Source organism: Balaenoptera ricei, chromosome 10, assembly GCF_028023285.1.
Source record: "Balaenoptera ricei isolate mBalRic1 chromosome 10, mBalRic1.hap2, whole genome shotgun sequence".
Taxonomy (NCBI): domain Eukaryota; kingdom Metazoa; phylum Chordata; class Mammalia; order Artiodactyla; family Balaenopteridae; genus Balaenoptera; species Balaenoptera ricei.
This window is the reverse complement of record NC_082648.1, coordinates 52,658,821-52,673,255: the sequence shown is the minus strand read 5'-3', so window position 1 is coordinate 52,673,255 and position 14,435 is coordinate 52,658,821. Positions and strand designations below refer to the sequence as shown.

Below are 14,435 nucleotides of genomic sequence, written 5' to 3'. Positions count from 1 at the left end.
GAGGTTAAGGATTTGGGGAAGAATACCATGAAGTAAAGTGTTCTTTTCATCATGTAATGTCAGCAGGTATAGGATGTTAATGTATCACTGCTGGTGATGTTAACCTCGATCACTTGTTTTAGGTGATGACTGCCAGGTTTTTTTCACTGTAAGTTACTTTTTTTCCTTTTGTAATTAATTAATATCTGGGGAGATTCCTTGATATTTTGACTGAAGAAATTATCCAGACCTTTTTTTTTCTCCTTGAAAATAGTCTTATTGATGGCACAGAGTCATTGAATAGCCAAAACCATAGTATCATAGGCCTAGAAATGAGATATGTTTATACAAAGAATATCCAAGTATAAGGTCTATGTATCTATCCTGTAAATGAATGTTCTATTAAAGTCTTCAAACTCACATTTTCCAGGGGAAAAGAGAACTCAAGAGAGACAAATGAAGGGTATCTTTTGATGACCGGAGCATACACACACGGTATAACAAACACATTAATTACTACACCATTTGAATTTAGGGAATAAATGACTAACTCTAAAGCTGGGAGCAGAGATAACTACCAAATTTGCACCTGTAATAGGTAAGAAAGGTACTTTTTTAGGGGCTCCCCTAAAAGTGATGACTACACCATTTTAATGAGAATTTACCTCCTAGCTGAAGCACTGATCTTCATGAATGACATAATTGAGGAGTAAATTACATGGAAAATATTTCTCTGTAAAATCCTGGGATGGGACACTGACCTTAGAGGTGGGTGTATAGCTAAGACAGTAGATTTATCAGTTAGCCGTGAACACATACTAAAGAAATATTTAAAGGAGAACAGGCATGGAATTCCTGTTTTGCTTGTTAGCAGAACAAAGTTTGCTGTGCAAAGTTAAAGATATGCCAACACTTTCCCATGACAGATAATAACGAGGTTACAGAGAAACAGTAAAATAACTGCTTACAAAACGTTCGTTGGTTCACAAATATGGCTAATATTACCAAATTTTATTATGCTAAATATCCTATTTGAGAAAAAATTTGGAAGCCTACAGAAAATATTAACAGTGGTGATCCTCTGGGGAAATGTTTTGGAGTCTTTTACTTTCTTCATTTACAGTTCTGTACTATTGAACTTTATTGACCATGACTGGGTACTACTTTTAAGTTGAAAAATAAATCCTTTTTCTAGTAAATACTAAAGCCTTGCCCTAAGGTGAAATGAAGGGAAGAACATAGTAAATTCATCTCAGTAGAGGTTTATTACTGAAGTATCCATAGGACGTTGTTAAAAGGTAATCGTTCTACAACAAAAGCTTGAGAAGGGGATTCTAAATTTCTATGAGACTCAGTGGATGCCAGGGCTTGTGGTTGGTTGGTTGTTTAACCACTATATTGAGATTTCCCATTCAGAAGCAGTTTATAATTAACAAAGCAAAGGTTGAGAAGACTTGTTTAGATTTTGCATCTTTTAGAATCCTGCCCCCAATTTTAAAATTAGGGAAAGGGGGCCAAGATAAAATTACATTTCTGTTTTGTGAAAAGTAATAAAAGAACTCATTGACAGGAATGGTATTTCACTGAAAGGTTGAATGTTGTTTTTTTTACATAACCATTTGGTATATAGTAAACCAGAGTACCTATTCATGAAAAAGCCAAAGGGGAAAATGCCTTAAAAAATATTATAGATACTGAATAAAGGGGGATCAGTGAAGTTTACCCAGGCCTCCCCTAAAAGCCAGGATTCTAATTCCTTTTCAAAGAATTATCTTCCCATCCAAAACCTGGGCTGCTCCCCGCCCCCCGCCCCCCGCCCCCCTCCATAAAGGGGCCTGTATTCCCTCCTGAATTCCAAGTGAGCCATTCAGCGCTTAACTCCACAAGTAACACAGAATCCTGGCAAATTACGTGGAAGGCAAACATAGGAACAGGATACAGAATAAGTAAACATGAACAGGATACAGCTCTCTTGCGAAAAACAATTTTTAAGCCAGTATTTAACAAATGTTACCCCCCTAATGAAGCACATTTATCGGTTTTTCACAAACATTTGTTTTGTTTTAATACAAGGTCAACGCAAACTTTTATCGTTTGCAGACATTTATTCACTTTTACTTTAGCATTTGAGTTGCTTTGTTCTATTTAAATTCCTTCAGTTTTAAAGTGCCCCTAATTCTATAACAATGTTTCGAAGTAAGAAAAGGCTGCATTAAGTGTATCAAGGGTCAGCTTTGAAAAGATACTTTGGTTTTGCTGCTATGTTGAAGGAAAATGCTTGTATAAACCTATTAAGCAGTTAAGCACTAGGTAAAATGGTGCTTGCTTCTGATTTCTTAGAGCTCTTTCGTTTTCTTCGCCATTAAGCTTATTCTGGGTTCGAAACAGGGTCTGCTCCGCAGATAATGATGCGTGTGGTGGTAATGAAAGAAAAAGAAAAGGAATTTTAGAAATACCTAGGGAAAAACTTTTAATGATTTTTGTGCAACCACTGTGGGTTGTTGCTTTTTGTTTCTTGAAAGCTCCGAAATCTCTCACACCAGGTGTTCCTCTTTCCACTACAGGACTTGGAGCCGTCCCACCGGGATTCCACCTGTCTCCCCTTTCAGCTCCCGAAGTTTCCTTTCTCGAAGGCGTAGGCAGCATTTCTCCGCGAGTGGATTCCTCAACTGGCTTTTCCCAGAGGCCCGGCTCCACGTGACCTCCCCTAACACCTGTACCGCCATCAGCTCACAGCGCCCCCATCCTCTCCGCCAGGTACAGACCCGGCCTGGCTCCTCCTCCCCAGGAGGTCACGGTCCGGGTGCGAGCCTGGCTCGGGCCGGCAGGGGAGGGGCTGAGTTACAGCCCCGCAGTCGCTGGAGCCCTTGCGGCCGGATTATCACATGACGCGACGGCGGCGGTAGCCTTGGCAGCAGCCGCTCCGGCTCCGCGGGCTCGCCGGGTGGGCTCAGTTCCGCTCACGCAGGAGTCGAGCGCAGCGGGCGGGGAAGGGACCTGCTGAAGCTGCGGCCGCCCAGCCGCTCCCGGAGCGCGCGGCATCTCCCCCGGCCCGGCCGGCCCGCTCCATGCCGCTCCATTGCGGAAGTGTAGCGGGGGGAGGGGGCGGCGGCGGCGGCACGGAGCGCGGGAGGCCGGAGCTCGGCCCCCTGCAGCACTAGGCTCTGGGAGCAGCGCGGCGCGCCCACCGGCCCGGCTGCCCGTGCGCCCGCCGCAGCCTGCATGCCCCGCGCTGCGCCTCGCCCGGCCCCAGCCGCCGCCCACTGCTCGCACCGCTGCTGCCTGGCGCCGGAGTAATATGCTCACTCGAGTGAAATCTGCCGTGGCCAATTTCATGGGCGGCATCATGGCTGGCAGCTCAGGCTCCGAGCACGGCGGCGGCGGCTGCGGAGGCTCGGACCTGCCCCTGCGCTTCCCCTACGGGCGACCCGAGTTCCTGGCGCTGTCTCAGGACGAGGTGGAGTGCAGCGCCGACCACATCGCCCGCCCCATCCTCATTCTCAAGGAGACCCGGCGGCTGCCCTGGGCCACTGGCTACGCAGAGTGAGTGCAGCGACACCGGCGGCGCCCCTGCTCTCCTCGCGGCCCTTCCCTGCACGCTTCCAGCCCTCCTCCCTCCTTGTTCCTCGGCCCCAGGGCCCTCCGCTGGCTGCTGGCGTCCAGGCCTCGGCGGGCACTTCTTTACTGACACTGCCCATTTCTCTTTTCTCCTACTCCCCTTTCCCCCAACCGCGAGGGCGCGGCGTCTCCAGCCCGGGTTTGGGTGGTAGATGGGTGGGTGGCAGCGCTGGACCGTGGGAAAGCTAAGGCTGGACGCGGCTGTGAATCTGGTGGCTGTGACACTTGGAAGAAAGAGCGTGGAACAGCTCTGCTGAAGTTTGAAACACAGCAGGGAAATCTGGTATCTGTGCTCCCATTCCCCCCAAATCTTTGTGCCTCCGCGTGAAGTTTGTGGGGTAGAGCTTGGAGGAACTGTCCCTGCGCCAGGGTTTGCGGGGTGGGGCGGTTGTCGGAGCCCTGGGAGCGGCCGCGGTCCCGTGCTTGGTTGCACAGTTCAGAAGGTCTCAGCTTCTCTGATTTCAGCCTAAGAGCTCATTCGCTTCTCCTTTAGCAGGTAGGAAAACCCTGCGCCTTTAGTAAACGCCAGTACTATTTCCCCCAGTCCTTGGGGAGGGGGAAACTTCTTCCAGGTGTCTAATGATAGCATTTTGGTAATCAGTTTTGGCGATTAAGTGAGAGTTTGAGTGATCTACTATTTCAAGAACCGATTGAGTTATGTTGACCACCTGGAGTGGAACTGGGAAAGGAGAGAGCAAGGATTTTAATGACCTTCCTCCAACCCTACGGCTACTCTTCCATTGACCATTGATGACCGTCTTATGAACGATAGGGTAATGTTTCTTCCCCTATTCAGCGTTATGAAACTGGGAAACTCGGAAGGTGGAATTTACCAGACCAGAGTTCCGGGATTAATAATGACCAGGTGGGTGTGCAAAAGTGCACGCAAACCCTTGGTGCCTGGCACACCTGCCCCTTTTCCTTTAACTCCATCCGCTCTGTAATCTTGGCCCTCCCTTACCGGTCACAGCCTCGCCCGCTGATTGGTTCATCGGGGAACCAATCAGCTCTCCCGACGCCTGGGCGCTTCGATGCTGACCCTGTTCTGGTGGCCCGGATACCCCCGAGCAGGCTTGGTTCCCGACGCTCCGGATTCCCGGGCAAGGGTTGGTTTGGGAGACGCTCTTCCTAGAATCTCGAATTCTCTTTTCTTTTGCCTTTCATTATACAACTGTTTCTCCACTGGCTGAAATAGAAAATATATATAAATGGGGATAGATGACTAGAGTGTGAAAAAACAGTGAGGAAACAGAAGTGAGAGTGATGGGTGCTAAAACAATAAAATTTAACACATAATAAAGGGCAAAGCATGGTAGAGAACGGTGAGGTTGGGGAGGTAAAAAATATCATTATACGTTTAAGGAGAAAGCTAAAGCAAAAACACCTGTGTGAGGGAAAAGTCCCTGCCAAAACACCAAGTACTGTTTCCTATTGAAAAAAAAAAAAAAAAAAAGTTTAAACGACCATTTGGACCTTTGCAAGGCCAAAGGCAACTTGGAGGCATACGTTGTCCTACAATTCTGTAGATGGGGGACCTCGTGCCTGTCAAAAACCTAAATGTGTAGGGCCCATTGTCACTCCAGTGGGTTCCCCAGGGCAAGGGCACCTATCTGAAGGGCAGAGAGATAAGAAGAAAGATGTTAAAACACAGAATGTGGAAGCTACTTGGACACGTAAAAGGAGTACCTCAGTTAGCAGGAAGGAAAGGAAAGGGGAAAAAAACAACCCGTTTCAAAATGTTTGGATCCTATGACAAGCACACGATGTGCCAAGGGCTGTAAAGAATATAAGGGAATCTGAAATGAGCCGTGTGGGAGGGGTAGTCAGTTTCCTTATCTCGAAGAAGCTTATCTTACCCTAGACTAGGACATGAGGGAGGTTCACTTGTAGGTTAGAAAGGCCACTGTAAGAGGTTTAATTATTAAAGCTAGTTATAAAAGTAGTACATACTTGTTAATTCAAGCAAAGACCTGTATACAAATGTTGTCTTGTCACTTCCCTCCGTCAGATGTTGTACTGTACCACTTCCTCAAACTTTGAACTATAGTTTATCTTCCTGCAAAAATACATCCTGAATGATCAAAATGGCTGAAATAGGGAAGGCGAGAGACAGACAAGTAGGAACTGTGGTTATGGTCAGAGGCCACTACCAGTAATACTGCGCAGGATCTACTGGGAGGAGGAATTCTCTTTGTTCTGGAACGTACCTTAGATGGATAGAATTGGTAGGAAGATTGCTCAGAGTGGGGATCAGAGGGGTGCTCAGAGTCAGAGCCTGAATCAGAAGCGGTTTGTTTACCTTTCCAGAAAGTGAGCTACTTTCTAAGCCTTCCTGGGGGGGAAGAATTGGCATCACTTGGTGACTGAAGAGTTAGAGGAGAGCTGAACTCTAGTGTTGTTGAACTTTTGGATGGTAGGGAAAAAAAAAAGGTGAAATGGTCTATTTTTTGCAACTTATTGTTAATCCCTTTCAGAAGGAGATACTCTGTAGGTTATAGAACTAGAGAATTAGCTTAAGTGATCCCTGTAAGATTTGGGGATCCAGAAACAGAAGTCCCTCATTTATTCAGTATTTATTGGCATTGTGCGAGGTGGAATTTCCTGGCTCCTCAGAAAGCCTCCTATTGTGGCTGAGAAGTTTAGCCATTTGATTCAGGGCTGTATGCTAGGTTGTAAAGCATTGTAGTTAACAGATAACATCCATGGAGCTAAAATCTTTCCAAAAACATTGATTAGCAAGTTTTATTTTTTAGTTTGGTGTTGAATCACTGACTTAGCCTGTTAGACCCGCTCAGAGAGAGCCCATGGGAAACAATAGTCTGACCCAGAGACCTCACATGGTAGCTGCTTCCTTTCTTTTCCACAAGTTTAAATAACCACCCAAGTGCTTCAAGGACCCGGAAGTCAGTTCAGTTTTTAATGGGTTAGAAGTGCATTTTGACTTTTCTTCTTCTTGACCTTTTACCCAACCTCTTTCCCACTGATGGTCAGTTGGATGTAGTGGATGTGGAGTTTGTGCCTGAAACTACGACAGTAGATAATGCCAGAGAATGTGCAGTGCCCTGTATATGAAAGCATCATATTCAAGTTTTATCAGTGGTAAATTTCTTTGCTTGTACAGAAAGAATAAATCATAATTATAGTATTATCTTATTTAGATTATAGCTGTAACTATGCATTTTTTTCCTATTACCTTTCTTATAAAAGTGCCCCAGACATGGGTATTTAAAGAAAGCTACTTTGAGAGTTTCTGTTAAATGTGCATTATGTAAGTTCTTTCTGTCTCACGAAGTTCAAGATTGTGAAAATTTTGTTGAAATCTAACCTTATTTAAATCCAGCAAACGGCCCACAAGTATTTGGATTTATTTTGGAATCTGTAGGCTCTTCCATCTCCCCAGTCATTGGCACTAATTAGCAATTACGAATAAATTGCATTAGTTGGCTGTGTATTGTTGATAGCAGAGAAACCCTATTTCTCCCTGGCCGCAAAGCTCAGAAATCCCCTGCCCTTTGTTTTTCCCTTCTGGCCTCCTCTAGCACACCCACCCCTCTTACACCTGGTAGCAGAGCTCCTCCCTGGGAACGCCCTCTGACTTTTGCAACTGAAGAACCTTGAGGTTCTCCGCTTCTTGTTGGATAAGGAGGAAAAGAAATGAATGGGGTGTGGTGTTGGGGGGCTTTCACTTAACAGAGCTCCCCATAGCACTTTTCTGCAGATTCGTGCAGAGTAGCCTAAAATATTTCATCTACCTTTTTACTAACCTGCAGAAGGTATTAATTTCCTATTTTAAAGCAGGTGGCTAAGCTCTCCTCCATTTTTCAGATTATAATGAAGTCATCCCCTGTGGGGTGGAGCTCCTGGGCTGTCCCTTTTCTTAGGAACATGGATCAGCTTCCTTCAAAGACTAGTGATGCTTCAGGCAGAGGACTTAATTATCATGAGGGGTTGTGTTTATCCTGTGTTGCAGCCCCAGTTACATAGACATTGTCTCTGATTTTGCCCCACCACACGGTGCTTCCTTATTATATCAGTAGTTACATCCGTACCGACTGATAACTTAAAACTGACTGCATAATAGAATTGTTTTCTAAAAATGTATAATATTATTGAAGATAGTTTAGAAATTTGAGATATAATTGACATATAACATACTAGTTTAAAGTGTACAACATAATGATTCAATATATGCATGTATTGTGAAATAATCACCACAGTAAGTCTAGTTAACACCCATCACCACACACAGATACAGTTTTTTTTTTCTTGTGATGAGAACTTCTGGCAACTTTCAAATATACAATACAGTATTATTAACTATAGTCACCATGCTGTACATTACATCCCCAGGACTTATTTATTTGATAAATGGAAGTTTGTACAATTCTGTGTCTGTGAGTTCGGTTGTTTTCTTCTTTTCTTTTCATTTTTTTAGGTAAGAAGCGGATTTATTTAGAGAGAAACACACTCCACAGACAGAGTGTGGGCCATCTCAGAAGGCGAGAGTGGCCAGTTTTTTTTTTTCTTTAAGATGCCAAATATAAGTGAGATCATATGATATTTGTCTTTCTCTGAGTTATTTCACTTAGCATAATGCCCTTAAGGTCCAGTCATGTTGTTGTAAATAGCAGGATTTCCTTCTTTTTTATGGCTGAATAATATTCCAACATATATATGGAATATATATATATATATATATATATATATATATATCTCATATTTTTTTAATTCATCCATTGATGGACACTTAGGTTGTTTCCATGTCTTGGCTGCTGTAAATAATGTTGCAGTGAACTTGGTAATGCAGATATCTTTTTGAGTTAGGATTTTTGTTTCCTTCAGATAAATACCTAGAAGTGAAATTGCTAGATCATATGATAGTTCTATTTTTAATTTTTTGAGAGATCTCTGTACTGTTTTCCATATTGGTTACACTAATTTACCTTCCCATCAATAATGCACAAAGGTTCCTTTTTTTCCACATCTTTATCGACACATGTTATTTCTCATCTTTTTGATAATAGCCATGCTAAGAGGTGTGAGGTGGTATTTTATTGTGGTTTTGATTTGCACTTCCCTCATGATTAGTGATACTGAACACCTTTTCATGTACCTATTGGCCATCTATACGTCTTTGGCAAAATGTCTATTTGTATCCTCCACTCATTTTAAAAATTAGATTTTTTTTTTTTTTTTTGCTGTTTACTTATATGAGTTCTTTATATATTTTGGCTATAAACCGCTTATCAGATATGTGATTTGCAAATATTTTCTCCCATTCGGTAGATTGCCTTTTCATTTTGTTGATGGTTTCCTTTGCTGTGCAGAAGCTTTTGAGTTTGATGTAGTTCCACTTGTTTGTTTTTACTCTTGTTGCCTTTGCTTTTGGTGTCAAATCCAAAAACTCATCAGCAAGATCGATGTCAAGGAGCCTACTGCCTATGTTTTCTAGGAGTTTTATGGGTTCAGGTCTTACATTCAAGTCTTTAATCCATTTTGAGTTAATTTCATGTATGATGTAAGGTAGTAATTTAGTTTTTCTTTTGCATGTGCTGTCCATTTTCCCCAACACCACTTATTGAAGAGACTGACCTTTCCCCATTGTATGTTCTTGGCTGCTTTGTCATAAATTAATTTACCATATAGGCATAAGTTTATTTCTGGACTCTCTGTTTTGCTCCATTGATCTATGTGTCTGTTTTCATGCCAATACCATACTGTTTGGATTTACTATCACTTTATAATATAGTTTTAAATCAGGAAGTGTGATGCCTCCAGTTTTGTTCTTGTTAAAGATTACTTTGGCTATTTGAGGTCTAATGTGGTTCCATACAAATTTTAGGATTGTTTGTTCTATTTCTGTGAAAGATGCCATTGTAATTTTGATAGGAATTGCATTGAAACTGTAGATTGCTTTGAGTAGTATGGACATTTTAACAATATTCTTTCAACTCATGATCATAAAATATCTTTTCATTTATTTGTGTCTTCAACTTAATTTTATCAGTGTCTTATAGTTTTCAGTGTGCAGGTCTTTTACCTCCTTGGTTAAATTTATTCCTATTTTATTCTTTTTAATGCATGTAAATGGACTTGTTTTCTTAATTAAAAAATTTTAAAAATAAGTTAATTTTAAAATTCAGTGTCTTTATAATTTTCTCTGATTTGCCTAATGTGAACAGAGGATTGATATTTTTCCCCCTTGAATTTATGCCATTCTCCCTCAGGAAACAAACAACATTCATCTGCTTCCGTTACTTCTCTCATCCAAGCAATGAAATCATTTCATTCGTATGCTGGGTCCATAATATAAGACACAATCATCATCCTCAAGAAAATCTTATGGCATAGTCTTTCCCCCTTTCGTGTCATTCTTTGAAATTAAATTGAAGTGAAATCATGGACTATTAAGATTACAAGAGACCAACACTGCGGGTGGGGGAAGTTGTTTGTTTTGTTTTTAATGTCTTAATGCTTCTGGGCAATTTCAAATCTCAGTATTTGGAGCCTTTAAGTCACACTAGAGAAGCAAATTGTTCTTTTCAGCAAGCATTATGATTAGCTGCGAAGTTCTCTGTACCTGAAGGTCGCAAGACCTTTATACATACCTGTATAAAGGTATGAATAAAGAAAAAATTATCCTGACACTTGTTAAAAAGGTAAGAAAGACTTTATTCAAGGCTGTTGCAGTAGGGGCATTGTATTAGGGGAGAGAGATCAGACTCAACTCCAACTACAGCAAAGACAGATGGAAATTTATAACCCAAGAACAGAGTGATGAGGTCAGTGGATGGAAGATTACTAAGAGGAAACATCAAGGGTAGGGGGATTCTTGCTGAAGGTAGGTCAAGGAGTTATACATCAAAGGTAGGAGATGAGGAAATTGATCAGATATCAAGGGTGATCAGATTTGACTGCTAAGTAGGGACATAAAAAAACCAAATTTCTTATTTACTATCATCAGTGGTTCATGAAATAAAGGATATTTTAAATCAGAAGTGTAGAGGCATATAATCTCAGCAAAAAGAACAGTTTTTAGTTTTTTGAAAATGCTATGCTCGTAGTTTCCTAATTTTTCACAGACTCAAAACCATGTATTTTACCTGTCCTGGAGGATTCCCAAGACCCTTTACAGTTTTAAACTTTGTGAGTTACTGGGGTTAGGCTGAGAACCAGTGTCTTTCCTTCCAGGCTGAGGTTATTCCCAGCGGGGCCTGCTGTCTCCTTTATTGTGATTACAATTTTGAATTCCCCCAGTAGTTTATTATGAAAATTTTCAAATATCCAGAAAAGTTGAAACCATTATATACTTAGCACCCGTATGTGCCCACCATCTAGATTCTGCAATGCACATTTTGCTATATTTGCTTAATCATTTGCCTATCCATCAATCCATTCTGGTTATTTTTAAGTGTGTATTTCTTTTGGTCCAGTGGCATTGATTTATGCTATTACGTTATTTTCCACAGTAAATTAAAAGTTAGGTTTGAGTAGCTTTGACTTTCTCAGTCGAGAAAACCGCCAAACCATTAGGTCCTCATCCATGTTGGGGGGGGTGGGCAGGAGGGGACCCAGATTTAACTCTTACAACTTGGTGCCCTGCAAATGCTCACTCAGCCCGTACGCTTTCCGTAACTTAGTACTCACATAACTGAGAGCTTTACGTGGGGTCAAACTGAAAAGTAGAAATAGTTGACATCTCTTTGCTGTGCTCTTGTTCAATTAAATCAGTGGGAAATTGGTTTAAAACTTGAGTCACTCCTCTTTTCAGCCGGTAGCCAGTCAGGTGAATATTATCTGAGGAGTAGTCTGTTTAAAAAAGACTTCAGAATGTGTTGCCTGAAAAGTGCTTAGTGAATAATAAAGACACCGTTTTGCTTTGTTTACCCTACTTCTGAAGCAGATGTAATCCACCCCGAAATTTAGGGAAATTAAAGTACTTGCTTAATTGCTCTTTTTCCAGTGAGGAATGTGAATCCATTGTGCTTTCTTTGTTATACTATTTCTGACTTAGTTTTCTTTAAATGACTGTAAAATTTAAATGCTTACCTGTATTTTCTTTCTATGCTTATTTATGAGAAAAAATAATGATACCACCGAGTTACATCTGTAGAGCTCTGTACAGTCCCTGCCATGTATACTTACATATAAGCATCTGTTATCCATGTTTAATAAAAGGAAAATGAGGCCCAGAGAGAACTTAAGTTACTTTAGAATCTCATACTGTCCCGTGATCCTAGTGACCATGGCTGAATCATTGAACCTGACCATTTATTGTGTAAAATTTTTCATTAATAAAAAGGCATCATATCCTCATAAACAAAATGCCACAGAAGAGAGTGTGTAATGTATTTAATTACTCCAAGGAAACTAATAAAGCCTAATCTCTAGGTGTCTTTAAATTCTGTAAGGGCAAATTAGCACATCAAGTTTTGTATGAAAGGATGCTTTTCAAAGCTTTTAAAAATAGTTCTACTGAGTATAATAGACTTTTTAAAAATTAACTTTCTTAATATATGTGCGTTTCCTGTGTTTAACAGTCCAGATATTTTCAAAATTACCATCTTTTCCTAACTTCATATTGCTTTTTTCCCCCCCTATTTTAATGTTTTTGGAAACCCTGTAAATCTTAAAACCAATCTGTACATTTTATGTAGTGATGTTTTTCTAAAGTTAATAAATAGATCATGTGTTTTACTATTGACAGCTACTTAGACATGAGGAAATAGACTGAGGAATTTTGAATAATGGGGCCCAAGTCCTGAGTCAGGTTTTATGAGACAGTACTTTTAAAAATTACTTTGAGAGTTCTGTTACCTAAGTTCTTACTTCTTACTTAAGCACAATCAAGTCTGAATGCGAATGTTTCAACTTCGAGGGCCAGCAAGGCCAGCAGTGCTCAGAGTGGCCTTCGTTCGCTGGTCCTTGGCCTCATGGGCTCCTGCAGGGCTGTCTTGGGGAGTGCGTGCCTTGGCCTCTTGGACTAGTCGGGTCTAATGGAGCCTTGCTGGCTGGCTGGGCTGTGTAATGAATCATTGCAGGGCTGTGGGGCTGGCAGAGAGATCAATTATTTGCCAAGCTGAGGGGACTGAAGTGATTCGCGCACTCTACTGTCCTTTCAGGGCGTTGACAGACAGACATTTAAGCTATTGAAGAAGAGTGCCTTTCTACCAGATAACCTTTTTCACATAAGCATAGGAGGGGAAAAAAATCTCAAGTGATAAATTGATTTTTTAAATAAAAGTGCAGTGAATGATTGAATTGCTATATTTAAGCGGTTGGCCACTGTGTACTAATAGTCATTCTTTACCTTTTTGAAAAGGTGAACATTGACAAGTTACGTTTAGAACACACAACTGGCAAAAATAAGAGATAGAAAATAAATGCTTAGTAGGAAGCAGATTTTAAGGGACGCTGAATAGGAATAGCTCGTAAGAGGCTGTCAGGGGACGGAGGGAACCAAACTGGTATTACTCTAGAAAGAACTATTAAGTGGGTTTTTTGTTGTTGTTTGTTTTGGTTTTGTTTTTGTTTTAATACAGAAGAGGAAATAGCCACAGTATTTTGTTGCCAATAAATAGCCTATGAGGATATTATAGCCTAAAATATATGTTTGGGAAAAACCAAGCGATTTTTTTTAGCCTTTACCCCGTAAAGTAGGGTTTAGAATAGAGCCAAAGAGCCAGATTAGATGGCCTCTTGGCACCCTGCCCTGTGGTTATTAATAATGGGGCCATGCTGCCTGGTCGTTAGAACCAGGTGTCCAGAGCTGGGCTGGTGATTCAGTGCAGCAGCAAATGGGAGGAAAAGAAGAATTGGCAATTCAGACTACAGCAGCTGGTGTTTATTTTTTAAAATATCCAGGTGCTCAGATGGGAATGGCAGGGGCCTGTCGTTGAAGCCCTGCCTCTCCTCCTCTCTCTGTGTCCCTGGTCATCAGGTCGGTGCTGACAGCGGCCACTTGGCCACGCTGGCCCTTTCCCACCTCGTATCCCACCTGAAGCCCTGCCTGCTGCCTTGCCATCCTCGGGGCACCACGAGGTGTCATGGGTCTTGGGTGTCATGGGTCTTGGGTGGTGCGGTGGATTCCCTCCGGTCCTGCTTCCCAACCTTCTCACTATTATGGACCCATTTATTTATTTATTTCCTTGGATGGATCCCTCATGAACGATTTTGTCCAGCAAGCTGTATAAATTAAGTATTGCTGCCCCTTAACATTTTTTTAACCAGACCCAGTATTTTCTAACCAGTAGGAGGGGTGGGTGTGGTAATAACATTTAAGCCAAATGCAAAGGATTAACCTTTGTTTCAGTTACTGTATGAGTCCTTACTGCGCACAACCTATTTTTCATCAGCTTTTTCCCCTTCAGTATTTAAAATAGCTTAGGTCTGTTATTGCTGCCTTCCCTGATTCGTAAGGAGCGTGGACCACAAGTTAGAACTCTGCTGACAGGCTTGGCTTTTGTACCATCCCTGGGTTTTCAGCTCAGACTCATGTCAAGATTATTTTGTTTGGGATTCGAATGTGTAACACCTTCCCAGAGCACATTTCTTCAAAGTCCCCGACGTCCTTTTCCTTGTTGAAAAATGATGTTTTAATAGTTTTATTTTCTTGGCTCTCGAAGTGTTGCAAGTTGCCTGAGAAGCCTGATGCTTATCAGCTGTAGATTTAATTAAACTCATGAGAGAGTTTTGTTTTTTCTAGCAGAGTTTTGACCCTTGGGCAAAAGCTTATCTTGTAACAATTTTTTTAAAATTAATTAATTTTTATTTATTTTTGGCTGCGTTGGGTCTTCGTGGCTGCGCGCGGGCTTTCTCTAGTCGCGGTGCACGGGCTT

At 41.6% G+C, this 14,435-nt stretch overlaps 1 protein-coding gene across 2 annotated transcripts in view; it reads left to right on the top strand.

Moving 5' to 3' along the window:
• The first annotated feature begins 2,776 nt into the window (after positions 1-2,776).
• The window catches only part of PPM1H (protein phosphatase, Mg2+/Mn2+ dependent 1H), a 265,477-nt gene continuing 253,818 nt past the window's right edge, over positions 2,777-14,435 (top strand). For both annotated transcript variants that reach the window (XM_059936399.1, XM_059936398.1), the window contains exon 1: positions 2,777-3,522. In XM_059936399.1, the coding sequence (XP_059792382.1) occupies positions 3,278-3,522 (245 nt within the window). In that variant the 5' untranslated portion in view covers positions 2,777-3,277. The remainder of the gene's footprint in view (positions 3,523-14,435) is intronic.